Source organism: Marmota marmota, unplaced genomic scaffold (genome assembly GCF_001458135.2).
Source record: "Marmota marmota marmota unplaced genomic scaffold, marMar, whole genome shotgun sequence".
In the NCBI taxonomy this organism is placed as follows: domain Eukaryota; kingdom Metazoa; phylum Chordata; class Mammalia; order Rodentia; family Sciuridae; genus Marmota; species Marmota marmota.
The window spans coordinates 30,193,703-30,216,000 of record NW_026000108.1 but is presented as its reverse complement, the minus strand read 5'-3'; the positions used below and the strand labels follow the sequence as shown (position 1 = coordinate 30,216,000).

The 22,298-nt window shown below is 41.0% G+C and overlaps 1 protein-coding gene across 1 annotated transcript in view; it reads right to left on the bottom strand.

Annotated features, from left to right (window-relative positions):
• The window catches only part of Fam114a1 (family with sequence similarity 114 member A1), a 60,647-nt gene that overhangs the window by 18,178 nt on the left and 20,171 nt on the right, over nt 1-22,298 (bottom strand). The window contains exons 4-8 of the mRNA XM_015482030.2: nt 12,900-13,013; nt 12,663-12,769; nt 10,366-10,500; nt 7,870-8,022; nt 1,886-2,009 (exon numbers count right to left, since the gene is read on the bottom strand). Coding sequence (XP_015337516.1) covers nt 1,886-2,009; nt 7,870-8,022; nt 10,366-10,500; nt 12,663-12,769; nt 12,900-13,013 — 633 coding nt within the window. The remainder of the gene's footprint in view (nt 1-1,885; nt 2,010-7,869; nt 8,023-10,365; nt 10,501-12,662; nt 12,770-12,899; nt 13,014-22,298) is intronic.

Here is a 22,298-nt window from a genome sequence, read left to right as displayed (position 1 = left end):
GGTTTCTTCATCAGAAGAACAAAGACAAGCCTGCCATATTTGAAAACTTTTTTTTTTTGTACTGGGGATTGAAACTAGGGGCACTTTACAACTGAGCCACATCCCTTTTTATTTTTCATTTTTGAGACAGGGCCTCACTAGTTGCTCAGGGCTTCACTAAGTTGATGAGGCTGGCCTTAACTGGTGATCCTCCTACCTTAGCCTCTTGAGATGCTGGGATTACAGGTGTACTCCACTGTGCCTAGCTTATTTGATGACTTTTGTAGAAATATACAGATGCTGAAAAACATTATTCCCAAACCATCTCATTTGAATATACAGTACCTAATTTGATCCTTATGTTTCTGGGAAGAGACTGAGCTTCAGAAAGGTTATATCTCTTGTCTAAGACCACATGGCAAGACAATTTTAAAGATGTTTCCAGTTGGGCCTTTCAGATATGTGGGGAGCCACTCAGTTCAGGAAGTTGAGGGTGTGTCTTCAGATGTAGGCGTGTCATCCATGGGGTTGAGCTACACTCACCTATTCCTTTGTAATCCTACCCCTTTACCCTGTTTGGGATAGAATGTTCCATAGAAGCCCCCTTTGTGTTTCCCCTTCTCTTGCTCTGCCTTTGGGCGTGGCCTTCCTAGATGTCAGTCAACCTGCTGACAGCAGACATCATGAGGCTAGATTCGACCCCCCTGAAACTTGACCCTTGCCTCATTTGAATGCTTCTCCTGAATAAAAGGGGTCAGCACTTGCTCTCTCTTTCTTTCTGTGGACCCTTAAGGTCAGAGGAATCGTCACAGGACCCAAAGAAAAAGATATCTCTGTCAGTTGTGTGATTATTTCGTGCAGCCCAGTTCACCTGGAGTGTTTTAGTCAGGAGGAACATGACACAGAGAGTCTCAGGAGAAGCCACCTGTGTCTGTGGCTGCTCTGCTTTCCAGCATAGGTGATGACATGGAAAGGAGTCACTCTCCAGGTACAAAGCAAATGTTTTATTCTATTCTCCTTCCAAATGGACAATCCAAAGCATTCATTAGGCATGTCCAACTTTTTTAAAAATTTTTTTTAAACTACTGAGGATTGAACCCATTCTAGGCAAGCACTCAACCACTTAGCTACATCCCCAGCCCAAGCATGTCCAACGCAGAGAATACCTTTTCTCCTCTTAAGTAAGCCTTGCTTCTCATAATATAGGTTCTGGTCTCCTTGGGGGTGAAGTTATGATTTAGATGGAAGATGATCAGGAAGTGCACACCTGGGTCACTCTAGTGATTGTCCACCTGACACGTCATGCCCTAGCACACTGTGGGGAAATGGTACAGCCTTGGTCGGAAATGCTTTTCCCCCCCCAGTGCTGGGATTGAACCCAGGGCCTCATACACACTAGGCAAGTGCTCTACCACTGAGCCACAACCCCAATCCAGAACTATAATTTTTAGGTGGAGTGTAGAAACTAAAAATACGCCCTAACTCCTAAACATAGAAATTAAAAGGAATAAGAAAAATATGCAAAGAAATCCACAGCAAGACTTCCCGCCACCAGCATTAATCGCGTTCGACAACTTCCACGTGCAGGTGGAATTAGAAGGTAGTACATGAACTCTAATCATCGGGGCCCAGCACACTGCACTCTGGTTCATTCAACCACATCACTCACTGTGTGCCTGTGATGCGCCAGGATTGTGCAGGACACCTGAGAAAGAACAGGAGCTCCTATTACAAATCAGTGTGACCAGCTCCCATAGCCAGAGCAGATGCACAGTGAATTCCAGAAGCAGAGGAGGAGCACTTGGATGAAATCATTCACCCTGCTCAAAGGGCTGTGTGTATAAAGAGCAGTCTCCTAAGGATTATACCGTTAGTTTGTTTTGCTATTTAACTTGTTTTCCTTTACCTTGTTCTTCTTGATTCTCTTCACTCTCTAATTCTTTGGCTGCAAAGATGTCTTTAATGGAAATCAGGTCATTTTTTAAGAGTTCCAGCTTCTCTCCATCCAGTGATACTAAAAATGACTGAACCTGAAAAAAAAGAAAAAGAAATAGGTCAATATAACTGTCATCTTTCCTTCTCATTAATAACATTTCCATACAGCTGTTCCCAGTTTTCCCAAGGTGATCTGTGGTATGGGCGGTAACCCTGGGTAGAATGTTGGCCTTACTGCCCATTACCTGCAACTTTGGGCATGTTACAAAAGCTTCCTGGATCTCATATTCCGTAAAACAAGATCTATGCTTCATTGTGATCCTTTTTTTAAAAAAAATATTTTTAGTTGTAGATGGACACAATATCTTTATTTTTTTTTAATGAGGTGTTGAGAATCAAACCCAGTGCCTCATATATGCTAGGCAAGCGCTCTACCACTGAGCCACAACCCTAGCCCTCATTGTGATCCTTTGTGTGGTAAATAAGATAATGAATATAAAGTATTTTGCACAAGTGCACATAGTAGGTGCTAAATAAACAGTGGCGCCAGCTCTTCTCTCATATGGTTAAAAACATACTTTGGCCTCAAGACTGAGTTCAGATATCAGCTGCTCACTTCTAAATTATGTGACCTTGGGTCATTTATTTAGCCTTTCTAGGCTTCAGCTTTCTTATCTGTAAAATGAGGGCTAATTCTATCTACTTGAAGAGGTTGTTTGGAGGTTAAATGAAGTAATGTACTTAAAATACTTACAGTGGTGCTCAATAAATTATGTATACCTGCATATATGTACACATATGTAGACAAATAAGTGCCATATCCACACGTACACCTCTAGACAGGAGCTATTATACTGAGTTTACAAAAATGCACCAGACCCAGTTTTCTTCCCTGGCAATCTAGAGGACGGAGGCCCAGGTCCACCAGCAGTGGCCACGGCAGATGTGAGTGAAGGGCACAGTGGGGGCCAAGGAGACAGCAGTCGCTCTGCCTTTAGGAGGGAAGAGGCGGCACGGGGAGGACTGCACAGCCCACATGATGCTAGAACTGTGGCCACCCCTGCTCGCTGTCTTCAGAACCCTCTTCTGAAGTCATCCTCTGTATGTGCTTAAAAATTCTATGTGCAGAGAGTCAGCAGTCCTCCAGTTGATTTCAATTTCCAAAAGGGTCAAAGGGCACGGACACTATATTAAAATTGAAGTAAAGTAGTGAGGTTTTAATTTTTTTATTCTGCAGGTCAAATTCTTGTTCTGGAGGAAGCACCAGCAGAGGAGCTATGGCCCTTTTGGAAATGTTTTAATATTCATCATGGAATTAGGTTAGCACATCAGGATAAGAGAGAGAATTAGGGCATCCAGGATGCCAGGACTCAATTTTCCTAAAAGGTAATGTACATCATTTTTTTTGTTTGTTTGTTTTTGCTTTTGGTATTGGGGAATGAATACAAAGGCACTTAACCACTGAGCCACACCCCCAGCCCCTTTTATGTTTTATTTTGACACAGGTCTCACTAAGTTGCTTAGGGCCTTGCTAAATTGCTGAGGCTGGTTTTGAACTGCTGGGATTTCAGGCGTGCACCACTGAACCTGGCTATTGCATATCTTTATGAGCGATGCAACCTGCCTGAGGCTCTCACCGGAAGTACCCACGACAGTTCATCAGGGAGAAGCAAATGCACCTTGCTTGACAATCCCTGGCCACTCTTTCTTGTCCTGACCTCCTCAGAGCCTTCATTTCTGCTCCTATATTCCTGCTTTTCCCTCCTGGTGCATTCCATCACGCCATGGTGATATGCATTGAATCTCTGGGTCAGACCAACAATAAATAATAAAAACCCCTGTGCTCCTTAATAGATACCCGTGGACTGCTGACTGTGTGCTTGGCCCTGTGTTAAGTTCTGTCCAGGACCTGAGAGTAGACTGTGTGTCTCAGCTTTTCCTTGAGAACAAATGTGTAGTGCTATTTTGAAGATATATTTTTTACTATTTTTACAGTGAGCATAAAGGCACCAAAAATTATTCATTTTTAACATTTATCACACATCACATTGTCATGCCTGTGGCTGTCCTAGAGTAAGTCTAGTGAAATATTAATGACAATAATTCCTTCTATTTCTATACAAGGGGCAGGCTGGAGGGTGGTGTGGAAATTCAAGGAGTCTGAGAATTCTGTATGAGAACCCAGCCTTTCAGGTCATGGTGTCGAGGGAGGAGGACAGAATTTATTTTCTTTAACAGTTTGTTTCAAAAGTTCCTTAACTTTTAAATCTTTGGCATAAGTAAGGTTGCCAGATTAAAACATAGGATGCTTAGTCAAATTCAAACTTCATATAAATAATAAACATTTTCTTAAGTATTAAGTGTGTCCCAAATAGTTCACATGACATATTTATACTAAAAAAAATCATTGTTTATCAAAAGCAAAAAATTTAACTAGTCACTCTGTGTTATTTTTTTCCCTATTTATTATTTTTTTCTTTTGTAGTGCTAGGGAATCCAACCCAGGGCCTGGCGCATGCTGGAGAAGCACTCTACCACTGATCTATGCCCCTACCTGCTTTATTATTTATTTTAAAAAGTTAATTTAATTTGGTTTTAAATAACAAACAATTGCATGTTTATGGGCACAATGTTTTGATGTTTTGATATATGCAGGATGATTCTATGAGGTTAATGACTATATCCACATATCCATCACCTTAGATAGTTACCTTTTTTTTGTAAGGTGGGTACTGGGAATTGAACTCAGGGACATTCAACCATTGAGCCACATCCGCAGCCCTATTTTGTATCTTATTTAGAGACAGGGTCTCAAGTGAGTTGCTTAGCAACTTGCTGTTGCTGAGGCTGGCTTTGAACCCAGGATCCTCCTGTCTCAGCCTCCCGAACTGCTGGTATTACAGATATGCGCCACTGCATCCGGCCTTACCATTTTTGTGCTGACAATATTCAAAGTCTATTATCTTAGCAATCTTGAAACACACACACACATCATTATTCACCAGTATCACCATGCTATGAACATCTCTGAAAAACAGTCATCATGTATTTTCATTTGCTGTATTTGTGTTCTTGCTGGAGGCCTGTGGACTTTAGGCTGGGTCTAGCCAAGCCACAAGATGAACTGAGCCTGAGTTCTGAATCCCTAAGCGCAGGAAAGATGCTTGTTGTCCAGGTATCCCTATCCTGACACTGGAGTGAAAAGTAACTTCTACTGCTTTTTACTCATATATTTTTCGGACCATTTACTATAGCATCCAATAACTACTATTACTAAGCAAGAGAATTAATAAGTAAAACCCAAAACTTCTGTATTCCTTACTATTAATACCAAAAAAACAAAAACAAAAACACAAACAAAAACAACAACAACAAAAAAAACAAAACCAAAAAAACCTCCAAGCTGGGGAAAGAGAGCAGAGCTTGTGAAAGAAGTGTGCAAACAGAAGAAGTGTACACCTTTGCTACAGTTTGGATCTGAAATGCCCCCCAAAGCTCATGTGTTAAAGGACTGGTCCCCATCTTGGGCTGTTGGGAGGTGGTGAACCTTTAAGAGGCGGGGCCTCGTGGGAGCTCTTTAGGTCATTAGAAACTGCCCTTGAAGGGGACTGGGATTCTGGCTTCTTCCTCTTTGTCTCTTTTGCCTTGACGTGCTGCCTCACCACAGGTCTAAAAGCAACATGGCCAACCTCCAATTGTGAGCTGGAGCCTCCGAAACAATGAGCCGAAATAAGCCTTTCCCTGTAAGTTGGTTATCTCAGGAATTTGTTCTAGCGATGGAAAGCTGGCTCATGCCCTACATAACCTGAACCTCCTTTCCAGCAATGTAAGTCCTTTAGGGCTCTTTTTCCAGGGGACAGGGCTGTTCACAGCTGAGACCTGTGATGGAAGCAGCCAGAATGCAATCTCTCTACCAGTACAATAGCTTGTTTTTATAGCAGGGCTGTGCTCCCCCTGTAATATTTATTAATAATAATAACAATTATATACAACATAAGAATGCATATAAAATAACACGTCATTAACATTATAAACATATACATATGCAGCTAGCATTTTTTTCAAGTGTTTATTATGTACTAAGTGTGCTGCTACTAGCTTCATAGGATTATCTCATTAAATTCTTTTAATAATCCAATGAGGTAGGTTTTATTATTATTCCTATTTCATGGATAAGGAGATTGAGGCAAAGGGGATTCAAAATCATTCAGCTACAGAGTGATTTATAATAATATAAAGTCTGACTCTAGACATTGCTTTTTCAGGGAAAATTTTTGTGCTTCCATGAAAAATTGCATTTTTTAGATCACACTTTACTAGATTATGAGATTCTGAATCTACAGGAGCAATTTTACAACTGTGTAAATCGTGGATAGCTGATGGCAATGCAAATCAACTCTTCTCCACAAACTCGTTAATGAATTCTGTCAGTGGAGGGACAATGTCCCCTGCTGTGGAGAAACCAGGTTTGTGTCTATCTGTACATTCATTTCAACATTCCTTTACTCCATGTAAATTTGGGCTTCTCTGGCTTTCCCTTGAAGGGGTGATAACATCTGCCCGGTTTCCTCATTTAATTAATGAACTAAAAAATTTTTAATGTGTATTTATTTTCTGTCAGCATGAGAGTTATGATTTTGCCTTTTTTGGAAAAATTATCCTTGAATAGATTTATCCTTGAACTTTCACTGAAGCTCATGGATAACAAAAAAAGGAAAAAAAAACACAGATAGTAACATGCAGCCCTATAATCTAGGGCAGGGAGGGTGTCCCCATCCTGTTTGGTTCTTGGTAGTTCATTATGTGGCAGAAGTGGTCTTTCCCTGATGAGCCAGGCATCGAGAATGGCTCAAGGGCTGGGGATACAGCTCAGTGGCAGAGTGCTTGCCCAGCATGCATGAGGCCCTGGGTTCCACCCCCAGCACAGGGGTGGGTGGGGTGGGGGAATGGGCAAGAAAGTTCATTACAAAATGTTTCAGACTTGTAAAATCTAAAGACAAGAGGACAAGGCCTAGAGAGTCAAAATTATTTTCCATTCTGAACCTCACTTCCAAGTTCAGCTTCTTGTCCAGGGACCTGCTTCTCCCTGGTGGATGTCAGATGGCCCACAGCCCCTCCCTCACAGGAGGGCCAGAGGGTACTGCCTTGTGGCTTCCACTGTTTTTATAGTAGGGCTGCAGTCAGGCTGATGTCTCCACAAAAGAGTCACATGGACAAGTAAATGAATGGCTTTCTAGTATTTAGAATGGTGACTTTGTAAGTGCTATGTAAAAGCTTACTAAACACACACACACACACACACACACACACACTACTTTAAGAAGAGCTACAAACCCCATTGATCGTCTGCTATTTGTGTTTTGTTTTCCTGGGCCATAATGGGGGAGTGAGCACATGCAGGACCCTCAGGGAGGCTGTGTTTCCCAGGGTTTTGCATGTTTCCCAAATAGACCTTTAATTCTTGGTAGGATAACTCTGTCCTTTATGACCCAGATAGTCTAACAAAGTGGCTGAATCAATAAAAGGTAATGCATAAAACAAAATATACTAAAACCCTGAAATCTACAACAAACCTCAGCTGCTTTGTTCACACTGGGGAGGAATGGAAGTTGCAGGCTGAAGGGATCCTGGATCCGGGTATGACGTCACCAAAGGGAGGCACAGGCCAGGAGGCTGACCTGACAGCCAAGTTCTAGGACAGCCCTTCATACCACAAGGAGGGGTAGTGCTGACTTATTGTGTTCTGGATCTCTTGGGGCTGGTGTGGGGCAATAGCTTAGCACAGGACAGAGAGGAAATTATATGGCGTCTGTGGGGCTCATCAAGCTGTATGGCATTTGTAACTTTAGTACTGCGATACTGAGGCTCTGATGAGATACTGGCATTTCCCAGTTTCTTCATGTTTAAGAAACACACTACAAAACATGTTATTTCAAATGACCAGTGGGGATGTACCTTGCTTTCACTTTCATTGGACAGAATTTCCAGGGCTTCCAGGTGTGACAGACCTTGATACTCATCAAAGAGCATCCCATAGTGTGCGGTTCTCTCCACCGTGAGCTGCTGCGCCAGTCTCTGCTTCTCCTTCTCCTTGGCTTCCCTTAACATCTGCAGAAACACACAACGCTTATACCCAGATGTATGCTTAAAAGCCCCACTTCCTGTAAAAGACACATCGGGTGTAGGGTGGGGAAGGGCTGAATTTTGGTTCTGGGAAGAGTTGATTTTGATCACTTTGGAATTTTTAAAAAATTATTTTTTGATGGATGCTATTGATAATTTTTACATAATATTCTATTTTGGACTTTATATGTTCATTATGTGCAAAGCAAAGCAAAAATTCTATGCCTGGGAATGAGATGGGAAAGAAGCTCACCAAAGACTTCACAATGGTGTCCAGAGGTGTTTCCCACATGTGTGGTTAACTTTTCTATTTTCTAAAATGCCCAAATTGTCTATATTGAGCAAGTTTTAAGCACACTGGGAAAGTCTAATCTCTTGTGACAAGATTAACTGTGAATTCCGCACCTAGGCAGACTTCAAAGCAGAAATAAGCTGATCTGATTTTCTCACTTACATTACTTTGAATCTTTTGTGTATGAAGTTATTTGACATCTTCAATAAAAAGAATTGATAACTATAAACTCGTAATGTGTTCATCACCAGATACTAAATATAAATAGGCTTATAGATGCTTCAGCTAGTCTTTAGAAATAAGACTGTGAACTTGCATTTCTGTGCACGTCAATAACTTTTCTCCAGTTATTTTATTTGTTTTTAAATAAAAAGACAGCAAAATGAACACAAGTCTATCAGTCACTTCCAATTTTCTGCATTTGCCTTCTTTGATTTTAAGCATCTTTGGATTTCTCATTAAGTTTACTGGGGCATTAAGTTTATGGGGCCCTTTAATATCTGTGGAGAGCACCATCAATATACTGGTCAACACCAGAAGGGCACAGGGGGCAGATCATCTAAGAACAGAGCCTGGTGTTTACTGTGTGCCAATAAAACAGTCGGCCTCATTCTCCTTTTGGGTTCCCGAGGCTGTTAGCCATGAAAGAATTCTGCAGAAAGAATTCTCTCTCCTGTCTATCTTTAAGACTAAATTAGTACAGGTTCTGAATTTTAAAGTTTTAAAAACAACCCAATGAAACCATCACTGGAAAGTTTTAATATCTGCAATAAAACTCAACGACCCCCACTGATCTCAGGGCTTGATGGTGGTACCATAAAATAGCAGAGTGCGTCTGAGATTGCTTCCTTTCTCTACCAACTACCATCTCTAAATGGGTGCTTTGGGATAGAGGGAGGAAGAGACGAAATGGAAGGTAAAGGGAAAACATCACTGTGAAGTGGATCAGAATTCACTCACAAGTGGGGAGTGGAATTAAAGCTGCATAAAGGATAATTCCCTTAATGAGGGATGCTGGTTCTGCTTTTTCCTCTGGGGAAAAAAAATGGAGATGGGTCTAAATAGCAGAGGGTAAAAGTGTTACAGTGACCCAACTGAAGCAGTCATACAAATTGCAGGTGCAATGCTCAGGTGCCCTCCAGAATGTTCTGAACCAAACCTGCCACAATGGTGCAGCCGTATGTAATTACAACAAGCCCTGCAGATGGCTAATGTGGTTCTTGGGTGACACAGTTCTATGAGCAGTGCTACTTTGTAATGGTAGATTGCATGCAGATATGATCAGAATTGTGACAAAAATGGAGAATTATGGTGATCTGGGAAACTAACCTTGTCCAGTTCTCATTTCACAACCAAAGAAGTCAGAGTTAGCCAGTTTCTGGACTCAGTCTCATTTCATCCTACATCATCATTATCTTAAGGAGAAAAAAATTTATACATATAGCTGTATATACACACATATACATACACGTAGGTTGGTATCGGTTCTACTGTAACTCATTCAACCCTCACAAAAATGTCGTCAGTAAGTATGATGTTAATCCCAGAGTACAAATGAGTAAAATGAGCCACAGAGAGACTAAGGAATCCATTCAAGGTCATGCAACCAAGTGTATGTAGATCTGGGATACATACAGTGGCATAAATGGGATAGGCTTCAAGAAATCATTGAGTGAATAAAATACAAAAGAGTGTGATTAGTATTTACCATTTGGTTGAGAAAGTATGTGTGTATGTATGTGCCTATGTCTATCTGTCCACATATGTATTTATATATCTATATGATTATGCATAGACTCATCTATGTGTATCAGTACCTGTATAATTGGCAGTATGCCTAAAAACTGTCAACAGTGGTCGTCCCCTGGAGAAATTTAGCAACAGGGAAATGGATATATCAGAAACTCCATTTTTGTTCAACTCTTTTTGTGCCATTTGAATTTAAACATGTGCTTTCCATGATCTATTAAAAAAATTTTAAAAGTGTATTTACTCTATTGACTGGAAGAAAAAATGGTCAAAGAATACAGTCCAACCTGGGACAAGGAAACAGTTCTCTCCATGAGTGTCTTGGTCCGCTTGAATCCTGGGTCACTTTCTGCAAGGACATTCATGGTTTTCTTGCCAATGAATTCCAAAGCATCGAGACCTCCAGTTAAGACACTTTTGCCCTGCAGATGAGATAATTGCATGAGATTAGATTTTTTACATTTTGCTGTTCTGCAGCAGTCAGCAGCTCCTTGGTAACTGACACTATCTTCAAATATTAAAATCAATATAAAGCCACATTTTTTTCTCACCAGGAGATTTATCATCCATTTAATCCGATTTTCTTTTCCTCGAAAAACTATACGTTATATAATTCATAGGGCATGCAGTGTTATTAAAAAATGATGCTTAGAAAAAAACCAAAGCACACTGGGGATTAATTTTATTTGCTCTATGTATATGAATAGATATGTATCTAAGATCTAAAATTAACAGGTGACCTAATTGCTGTTTTTGTTTGAAAAAAAAATTAACCCAAGTAATAGAGGTTTTTTTTTTTTTTCCCTTTTGGAGCAGTTTATTAAAATGTCAAATACTCCTGACTTTTTAGGGAATTCTTTAATTTAGGGCCCTGGAGTATAGGACCCTCGGGCTGTGTCAGATGGCTCTTGCATACTTTCAGGAACTAGCATGACCCACCTATAATTAATAGATTCATGAAATAAGACAGGTTGATTTGCATGTGCTTCTGGCTTTAGAAACTGTTCTATTATACAGTTATCACCCTGGAAATCCCTTTGTCAGCTATTGTTTTCCATTAAAACAATGAAGACTTACACAAACTGTTTAAGTGCACAGAACTGTATACATTTTTGACACATCTTCTGTATGTACGCTCCCACTGCATAACTGTAATTATAATGTGCATATCTGTATTTTTTCCCAATTTACATGAAAATGATCTATTGTAATATTATTATCAATGTACATTTTCCAACCTTCATAATTATTTGAATAGCATTGTTCAACTTCACTGAATTAATATACCTTATTAATCATTTCCATCTTGGATTGTCAGACTTTGTTTTCAGATGTGGGGGCTAATCAGTAACCATGCTGTAAAAGAGATTTAAAAATGCACACACTTTGGAGGGTGGTAGGATGTTGGCAATTCATAGGGACATTGAGTAAGTGCAAGCTGGGGGTGTCTGGAGCTTGGGGAAATGGGTCAAGAAAGTTAGAGAATGGGAGCTGGGGATGCTGGAGGCACACTCAGAGCACCCTGTAGGGTGGCTCAGAGAGGCCATGAATTCCTTTCTGATACCAGATGCTGAAAGAGCTCCACCATCCCCAGTCCCATAACGTTTCCCATGACTACGTGACTTGCATTGCCTTGCTGTTCCTCTTTCACCATGCCCAGTGTAGAGGTCAAGGAGCAAGGAGAGGAGGAGTGATTTTCTGTATTTCTGGGGAGCCCTGACCCCAAAGTCTGGGTAAGATACCCTCCTATGTTTGTCTCTAGCTCCCTCTTCTTCTCACAGTACACTGTATTTGTCTGTTGAGCTGCACCCTGAAAGAGATAGCACCTTCTTGTTTGTCAGCTCATGCCCAGTGTCCAGTGGAGGGGGCTCCATGTGCACAGTGAAGGGCATACATCCCTTTTACAAAATGAATGAGTGAATGAATGAACGAAGGGACATGATCCATATTTCTAGAAAAACTAGCTAGTTGGTTCTAGATTGTTGAAAATATCTTTCTCCCTGACCCTCAGGACAGCTAGCGGCCTCTAGTCAGGTGGGGTCCCCCCTTTTCACCATGCATCAGTGTTTTGGTGACAATGATAAGCTTCCTTTAGTAGGAGGGACACAGATTTGTCTGGAAACATTCAGAAATATATCTGGGCTATTACTGTTAAAACATAAGGCAGTGCAATGTTAATAAGTGGTTCTTTTTTTTAAAAAAATTTTGAATGGTTTTATGATTTTTTTAAAATTGAGGGTCAAGAGCAAGAGACCACCCAGGAAAAACATCTGTCCCAGCTCTCAAAGCATCTTTCTCCTCCAACCAGAGGCTGTCCTTGCAGCAGTAGGAAAGGACATATTCATTCAGATTGAAAAAGGGACCTTCTAAACAGCTCCTTTCTTTCAAACATAAAACTGTATTTCATTTTGCCCTTATTATTGGGATCCAAGGTTACACCTACTCTGCAGCAGGAGGCATAACAAAATCATAATCCAAAGTCACGAGCGCAGCCATCTTTCCTCTGATGTATCTAGGTCACTGGTGAATGGAAATATCAAAAGAAGGGAGACACAGGGAGAAGAGGAAACTGCTGAGGACTCACAGTGCTTTGAACCGCGTTGGTGAGGGCTGACAGCATGCCCCGAGAACCTGACGCCGGGGACGCTGGGGGGCTACCTGCAGGGTCCTGATCTGCGGCCATGTCTGCAACTAAAGAGAAAAAATAAAATCCTGCTAGAGTTCATCTTGCTGATCTGAATTTAGGGAGCTTCTAGTCATGCACATGATATAACAAAGTCCAAAGCCCTCCACCCCATGCCCAGAGTCACATGTCATGTACCTGCAGGGACTCCATTTTCGGTCTCAGGTTGGGCCCCTTCGGAAGATCCAGAATTGACACTGTGAATTCGAAGGGTGGCCCCTGCTTTTTCTTTGACTGCGGTCAAGCCGTGACCTGTCAGGAAATATAAATATGGTTTGTGCACACATTAGATGCCTGTGATCTGAAAATCCTTTGGCTGATCTTACAGAGCTGTTTGAAGTTTTGTAGGTATCCATCGTGATTGCAACAAAGTGGCCCACAGCAGAGGCTTTGGAATCCCTCCAAAGTAGTTTCCAACAGGAGCTCAGCTTCCCCACTGCCTGCTTGAGTGACCTTGGAGAAGCTCTCTGTGACTCAGGTTTACTCAGTGGGTTGTTGGGAGAAGCAAATGAGATAGTGTATGTGTAGTGCTCTTAGATACCGCATTACTGACTTTGCTTCTCACCCTGGGATTCCAAACTCAAGACAATGCCAATGAATAGTGCGCTACTCTTATCCTTACGGGAGACAAATGTCATTCATTTTTTGATTCCTTGCAGACCCAACACATTGAGGGTGTTAAATATTGGCTGAACTGAAATCAGCTGAGCCTGAATATGCTCCTTCCAAGTGTCACTGCAAAGGGTCTTGAGCTGACATCCCCAAATAGAAAAGCCACATAGGCCACCAAGTGGCTCTGAGAATTTGTCTTAGGTAGCAATGGTCTGAACCAGGCTGAAAGGCATGGGTTTTACTCTACTGAGCAGGGACAATACCTATATTTCTGAAATCCCAGTGCAGCAAGGATTCAATAACTCACTGGTGAATACAGAGATACAGGATGGTTATCAAATCCACACTGAACAAATTCCAACCCTTGACTTGATAGATGGTCTTATCCCCATTTTTCTCTGGAGTGATTTCCCCCCTTGAGGACCCATCATGAGCTGTGGTGAGTTCCCGAGCCTGAGGAATGAACAGCCCACTGATGGTCCTACTGGTTGCTTAAGTCCTTAAAGGACAAACAGCATGGCTGTCCCCATCCAGTGCTCACCATCCCCCTTGGCATGCAGGAAGAAAATAAAGGATTTCTCCAGAGACCTCAGCTTGTTAAAACACAAGGCAGCAGCAATGTTAATAAGTGGGAAAGGAGTCCCGAGTGACAGCAGGATTCAAGAGCAAAACAGAATGACTCAGAACTAGAAAGCACTTAAAATGACGATTTGTCCATTTCCTGGATAAGAGGATGACACAGATGAGTCCCAAACCCAGTGAGTAGTTTTCATAAACTGTGATCTTAACACAAAGAAGGCACTGATATTTACCAAGCATATCCAGTGGAAATCACCTGTCATTATATATTATATAGAATAAATTCTATATTTATTATTAAATAATTAATAATTTTAATTATTAAAGAAACTTTGTAACTTTAATTACAAAGAGAAAAAAAATGTGTCTATATTCACAGGCAGATCATTAGACAGAGTTCAAACTCATTATTGAGTTACTTGAAAAAATAAACTGCTAAACCTGGCTTAATTCTAAGCTTCCTATCTATGAATTCCAAGCATTTCAATGGAAACTTTTTGAAGTTTTGGTAACATTCAAGTTATAGGATATTACTTAATCTAATTCATTTACATACCGAGTCCACGTTCCTTAACATTTAAAAAAAAACACATATATTTTCCAAAAGGAGAATGTACATCCAAATCTCAACCCACGATTCTCATCTAGATTTCTGAGAATCACAATCAAGGAATAATCGAGTTGGAGGAGGTTGGCCATCTGCTCCCATCTTCTCTGCTTAAGTCAAGCAAGAAAGGTAATGGCACATCCGTCCCTGAGACCATTTCAGGTTTAATTAACCTCATATCCCTCATCTTCTCTTTGCCCTTCTCCTCCTCTTGCAAGTTAGGGTCATATCTGGTTCTTTCTCCAGGGAAGGGTACCTTTTTCATCTCTGGACACACATGATCGCAGATATGTGTGCATAGCTGCCTCTTGAAACAATCACTTTGTCTCTGGAAGGAAATACCGTTTACATGTGCATCTAAGTGGAATGTGCCTAAAAACAGACATGGAAATGGGCTGCTACTCTATTTTCTGATTCGCCATTATTTTTAGAAATTTTGTTAGTACAAGTACATCTTTACTGCATTCTACTAGAAATACAAAGTTGAGCTTTATTTTTATGTAAAAGCTGTAATTTTTTCATAGCTAGGTTTAGACATTTTGCCACACCCTACTTTGAAGAGTGACTTCTAAAACTTTACTTAGTGTGACATCTAGTGCCCAGAGCAAGGAAATAATAATATGGAGTTACTGTCACCTTTCCATTAGGAGTAATTAACTTCCAGAGATGTTCACTGGGTTCTACCAGTAAAAACAATAACAACAGATCTCTGTATTAATTTCTTCATGTCATCATGAACCCTAAATATTCTAAAACAAAAAGAAGTCCCTCTAAATTCCATGGCCTAAAGGGGGAATATCCTGAACCCCTTTTCTTATTGCAGTAAAAGGTGAGTACTGCCAAGAATGTTGTAGAAATCATTTTAAAATAAATGTTGTATGATTGGCTGATGTTTAGTTTACCACCTCTGACATGGTGGAAAATAACACAAGCTTAGGAGTCAGAAGTCTGGTGGAGGAATTCCAGTTCTGAGGTTCACTAGGTATTTGATGCGGGTGAGCCAGTTAACCAGCGTGTTCTGCATCTTCTCTGATAGGAGACTTGTCACACCTACTTCCCAGGGGGCGAGATCATAGGGGAGAGGCGGGTGAAACCTCTGCAATGGACGTTTATTAAGCATGTACTATGTTCCAGGCACTGTGCTCAATATTTTCAGTACATTAATTATCTCATTTAATCCTCTCAACAACTTTATGAGGAGAGGGATATTATGAAGCCCATTCTACACCCAAGAAAACCGAGACCTGGTCAAGGTGAAATCATTTACAAAAGGTCCCAGAGCCAGTCAGTGACAGGTGCAGGATTCCAACTTGGTCCTTCAGAGTCTAGACCCACATATGTACCCATTATGTCATATGGAGAAGGTTTTAGATGTCATTTATGTTGATTAAATGTCATTTTAGTCTCATTTCCGTACCTCCTTGGAAATCAGATCCTTGGTCAGGAGTTTTCTCCTTTTAAAAAGGGTGTTTTATGCTAAAACGAGCTAGACTTACCATAGCTTGACAACAGAGCAAGGTGAAGGTCACCTCCATGGGTGTTAACCTGACTCTAACCCATCCCAACCACACGGTGGGGCGCACAGCTTGATGCTGTAGGATCATTCCTGTGCTGTGCAGACTGAGTTCTCAGACACTGTGTGCAATCTTACATGTCAGTACAAAAATTTTCTTCTCCAAAAGCATTGTGATCTCACCAGCCTTCTTCTTGTAAGTTCTACTAAGACCAAAACCCCTTGAAGGGAAAGATGAAAAGTTGATGTAATTGGCTTGTGGGGGAGGTCCTCTCTGACCACGTGGGTAACGTGGGGGAGCAAGAGCAGTTCTTCACAGCAGCCTCATGACTGGTGTCCAGTGGGTGCTTTCCATCGTCTCACCCACTGAAGGACCCCAAGAAGGAACGGCTAACTCATTAGGAGGATTCTTCTCTTTTACATGTTTTTTAATACAAATTCTTTTTCTTTCCTTTTTTTTTTTAAATGGACATTTTAAAAAAGAAACAAAAAAATCCCATGTAATTTCCTTGATATAACTGGTTGAATTTTGTCCCTAAATTGTTTTTTTGTGGTAAAGTGTACGTAACATAAAATGTACCTCTGTAACTGCTTCTAAGCATATAGTACGGTGGTAACAAATATACTGGCAATGTTATACAACTCTCACTACCGTCCATCTCCAGAACTCGCCTTATCTTGTGAAACTGAAACTCTATACCTATCAGTGATGCCCATTTCCTCTCTACCATCCCTGGAAACCAGCATTCTATTTTGTGTTTCTGATTTTGACTCCTCTAAGTACCTCACATCAGTGGAATCACACAGGATTTGTCTATTTGTGGCTGACTGATTTTACCTAGCATACTCTCTGCAAGGTTTATCCATGTTGTAGCATTTGCCAGAATTTTCTTACTTTTTAAGGCTAAATAATATTCCAATTGTATGGATAGACCACACTTTGCTTATACATTCATCTGTCAATGGACACTCGGGTTGCTTCCATGTTTTATCCACTGTGAATAATGTTGCTATGAACATAAGTGTACAAATGTGTCTTTGAGACACTGTTTTTGATTCTCTTGAGTATATAACTGGAAGTGGAACTGCTAGACTATATAGTAATTCTGCTTTTAATTTGTTGAGGAATGGCCATATTGTTTCCCATGGCAGCTATACCATTTTACATTCTTACTAACGGAACACATGGGTTTCAATTATTCCACGTTCTCACCAATACTTATTTCCTTTTTTTTTTTTTTTGGTATGGAAATTCATAGTTGCTTTATCTGTTTGTTTGGTTTTTTTTGATAGTAGTCACTGTAACAGGCATGAGGGTGTTTTTGATTTCCATTTCCCTGATAATTAGTGAAAATGAGTATCTTTTCATGTGCTTATTTTTAAAATAAAAAAATTCATAAATTTGCAAATGCAAAAATTATAGATACATGGACACGGAGGGCGGACCCAATCTCTTTCTGTGTAGACAGCTTCCAGTGGCATAAGAGGCGACAGGGTCTATGAGTTTATAGGAGACTATGGAAATAATTAAGACCTGAAAAAAAATTGTTACTTTAAAACCATGAAAGAAAGTTGCAAGTTAGAAATGGATCAATATTTACTTAATGTCTTCAAAACACAACATTAGGTCAACTCATTTCAACTACTATTCAAATACATTTGACTCACAAAGTTATGTGCAGGTATAATATTGATGAGGGGTGTGGGTGCACACTATTATATTTGCTATGATACAGGAGGGACTTCCAAAATGAGGAGTGATTGAAGCTTCTAAAAGACTTAAAGTCAAACTCTTCCTTCTAAAGATAACAACTCTCCCTTATTTCTTGAGGCTTCTTTCAAGGAAAAACAAAAAACAAAAAGGCTGTACCGCCACAAGTGTTGGGACCTGGCAATAAGTCGTGGGAGTCAGCCCGTGCAGAGAGCCATGGCTGCTGTGTGCTGCCTGGGACCCCTGCTCCTCCTCCCCATGCGGGAGCCTGTCTACTGACAGCCCTCAATGGAACGCCTCCCCAGGGAATTGCCCTGGCCAGGGAGTTGGTTCTCCTAAAACTGTACCACAATGACCGGTCAGTGGGGCAGTTGGTGATACAAAGACCCCACCCTGTGCTTCATCGGGGGATGTCTCTGAAGAATCCTCCCAAACCCAAAGCTCCCCATGGGGCAGGTTGCGGCTTCTGCTTCAAACTGTGCTTCACTTCTGCTTCTCTCTCCATCCAGTTCTGCTTCCTAATCCTTTGCTTCTGGAGCCTTGGCACTGTCACAGTGAGTGGAGTGCATGAAATCTCTGCCTCAACCCCTCTCTTGGGCATCCAAATTAGAATTATGATCTACCCTATTCTTTTTAATGGCTGCATAGTATTCCAATGAATGACTATATCACTTTTTAACAGTTCTTTATGGATGAACAAAGAAACAAAAAAAATCCCATGGTTCTTTCAAGTTTTTCATGGATGGTGAACTCCCTTACCCCTTACAAGTCTTAGTTGAAATACCACCAAACCAACATCTATCCTCACCATCTGCACTCCTAACCTCTCTGATCCACTCCACTTGTTATATATTTCTATAGACTTACCACTTTCTGGCATTCTATGTAAACTTCCTATTCATTATGTGCATTGTTTATTGTTTATCTCCTTCCACTAGCATGGAAGCCCTACTAGGGGAGGGGGCCTTTGTCTCATTCGCTCACTACTTTATCTCAAGTGTCTCTGACAGTGTCTGGCACAGTTAATATTCACCGAGTAGATTCCATTTTGAACACCTTTGTATGTATATGTTAATGATCTTTGCAAAGGATCAACCGTGGGAACGGCTGAGCATTCAAAACTCTACAGGTAATGCTAAGAGTCCCTCTGAAAGTTGCACCCACGTACACTCCCTTTGGGTGAATTGTACAAATCAAGCAATTTAAAAACACTGACTGCATTTCAGACCCCTTTGTCAATGAATTCAAAGTATTTCAAAAAGCTGCGAAGAGCAGTTATTTAGGAAAACAGAGTCAATGCTGCTGTGCTCAATTAAAGCTGTCAAAAGTGCATCAAGAAGCCAATCAACCTTCTTTTGGAAAAGTCTTCGCTCTCCATTATGATGGTGGGGGTTCACTCTGTAATCAGATGCTCACATCTCTTTAGGCTCAAGGTTGACAAGAAGTGTAACTGGACCGATAATGCTTGCCTAGCACCCAACAGAAACTCATCCACCCCTGCGTTTTATTTATAGATTGCAAACTCCAAGCATCAATCTGATTACCTTTTCTAGCAACGATCCTTGAGAATTTCCACATCCTCAGCAATGTCACCTTCAAAAATGAATCCATGTGCTATTGATAGTGATTTACACAGGGAAGTGTTCTCACTGTGGTACCATTCTGACAAGTTTGCCATTCTCTGTAATAAACACTGTCATTATTTTTGACAGGGCTGGTAGAAGGGCTTCATTAAAATGTGCAGCAGGAAAAAATTGTGCATCTTGGGAGAGGATGGGAAAAGGGAATCATGGTAATTTTGAAAAAAGTAAATATACAGATCAGATATATTCCATATATACCATCCTGCCAAGCCCAGGTACTCTTGCATAAGGTGTTTAGACTCATAAAACCGTCAAAACTAGAATTTCAAATAAACATTTAGGCCTTTGGTTGCATCTGGATCTAAACTGCTCTGCTGTGCGCGGAAGCTTTGCTTTAGCATGCCTGTCGACTTTCATTTTCATTATTGGTCTATTACTCTTAGCTTAGCGATAAATTTTAAGAATGAGTTGAGTCTCTAAGGAGCTTATGGGAAATCATAGCTAGTGGTTGTCACAACATCATTTTGGAATCATCATCAAAATATATTCTTTTTACATTTTTCTATACTTTTGACCTTTCCTACTCTGGTTTCTGACTGGAATAATAAATATTTTTGTTGCATTTTACAAACTTGTCCAAAGGCACAGAAGACACGTGATCAAGCCTTCTTAGAATGGGATGATAGCATGGCTGCAGAGAAACCATATGCAAGAGTTAAGGCCTCTCTGAAAAGATCTGTTGGCTGAGAAATGTTTGATTTCATATACACATCGGGAAGGCCACTTTTTATCATTTCCCCTTAATCTAGGGTCAAAGGGTGAAGTAAAAGATAAGATAAACAAATACAGAGTAGAAAGCTGGATGCCGTGGTACACTCCTGTGATCCCAATGACCGGAGAGGCTGAGGCAGGAGGATAAAAGTTTATGAGGCCAGCCTCAGCAACTTAGCAAGACCCTGTCTCACAAATAAAACAAAAAAAGAGCTGGGGACATAGCTTAGTGGAGAGTGCTTGCCTAGCATGTGAGAGGCTCTGGGTTCAATCCCCAGTTCCACAAAAAAAAAAAAAAAAAAAAAATCTAGAGAAGCAGGTGGCCAATTTTCTGTATTTTTCCACTTGATGAAGTAGTTACAAATGTCAGCTTCTTTCTACACACAGCTGCAGAATATGGAATCAGCATCACTTTCTACAAGTTGGAAAGGGCCTTAGAATTTCTTAAGTTCTCAGACCCACACTTTTCCAAATAAAGAACTTGAGTCTCACAGAGGTTAAGTGCATGGTGTAGCTAGGCAGTGGCAATGTCTTGTGATGACAGGTTAGTGACACTCAGGACCAGGTCTTTGGTACCATGCTCGTTGCAAGAAAGTGCCACCTTCCAAATCACTCTCCTGCCAACTCTAAACAGTTCCAACTACTGTGACCCCAGTTTTTCAACAATTGTAAGAAGTTTTGTCTTCTGTTTCTAGTGTTCAATGGACAGCTCTGTGTTTTGTTAAGGACTATGTGTTTTGCACTCCTGTCTGCAACTGGAGTACCCTGGGGGTAACATGAGGTTTCTGAGTGGAAATCAATTGCAATTGAACATGTGGTTATTTTCTTTCTTTGCTTTCCACAGGCAATTTACAAACCTTCAAGAGCTTGTCTACTGCTGTGAGTGCTCTGTTTTCCAATAAGTTTCTTTTCCTTATGAAAATAAACTGTTAATGCTGCAAAGCCCTGGGATTGATATGATGTCTGTATGTAATGGAAGCTGTTTCTCTCTCAGTCCCAAGGTAGGAGCTCAGTACAGACCATATAATCCAGGAAGGCACACAGATCTTTTTTTTTTTTTTTTTTTAGTGGTACTGGAGATTGAACCCAGAGCCTTGTGCATGATAGGCAAGTGATCTCCCATTGAGCTACATTCCCAGTCCTTTTAAAATGCTACTTTGAGATAGGATCTGTCTAAATTGGTGGCCTTGAATGGTGATCCTCCTGCCTTGGCCCTTCTGAGTACCCGGGATTATAGGCATGCATCACTGTGCCCAGCTCACCATAATTTTTGCTTGTTTGTTTTGGCGCTAGGGATTGAACCCAGAGGTGCTCTCTACCCTTGAGCTACATGCTCAGCCTCCTTTTTTAAGCAGTAGAGTCAGCATCATCTACTGGTTGCATTTGGAACTAGGTAACAAAACCCAGAGGCCTTGGAGCACAGCCTACTAAAACCCAGGTTGATGTTCCAAAGTCAGTTTACAATAACACACCTAAGAAGATGCTGGATAATAAATCCAACCAGAAAGTCATCCGTTGGCAGGTGAAAAACCTTTTTTATTTATTTTTTCAGTGTCAGGGACTGAATCCAGAGCCTATGCACACTGGCAAGTACTCTACCGCTCAACTACATTCCCAGCCTTGATGGAAAACCTTATAAAGTCCAGAAAAGCCCATTGTCAAATGGTTGGATAGACCCACTGGCTAATGAGAAGCAATGGCAGGCAGCTGGCCAGGCCAACCATTGGTGAAGCAGTTATAGGCAGGTGCACCTTTTTGGGGGGGCTCGGTGTAGGGCGGGTACCAGGGATTGAACTCAGGGGCACTTGACCACTGAGCCACATCCCCAGCCCTATATTGTATTTTATTAAGAGACAGGGTCTGAGTTGCTTAGCCCCCTGATTTTGCTGAGGCTGGCTTTGAACTCACAATCCTCCTGCCTCAGCCTCCTGAGATGGGATGGACTCACACTTTTCCAAATAAAGAACTTGAGGTTAAGTGCATGGGGTGGGTAGCTAGGCAGTGGCAATCTGTTGTAATGACAAGTTAGTAGCACTCAGGACCAGGTCTTTGGTACTGTGCTCATTGCAAGAAAGTGCCACTTTCCAAATCACTCTCCTGCCAACTCTAAACAGTTCCAGCTACTGTGACCCCAAGATTATAGGTGTGCACCACCATGCCC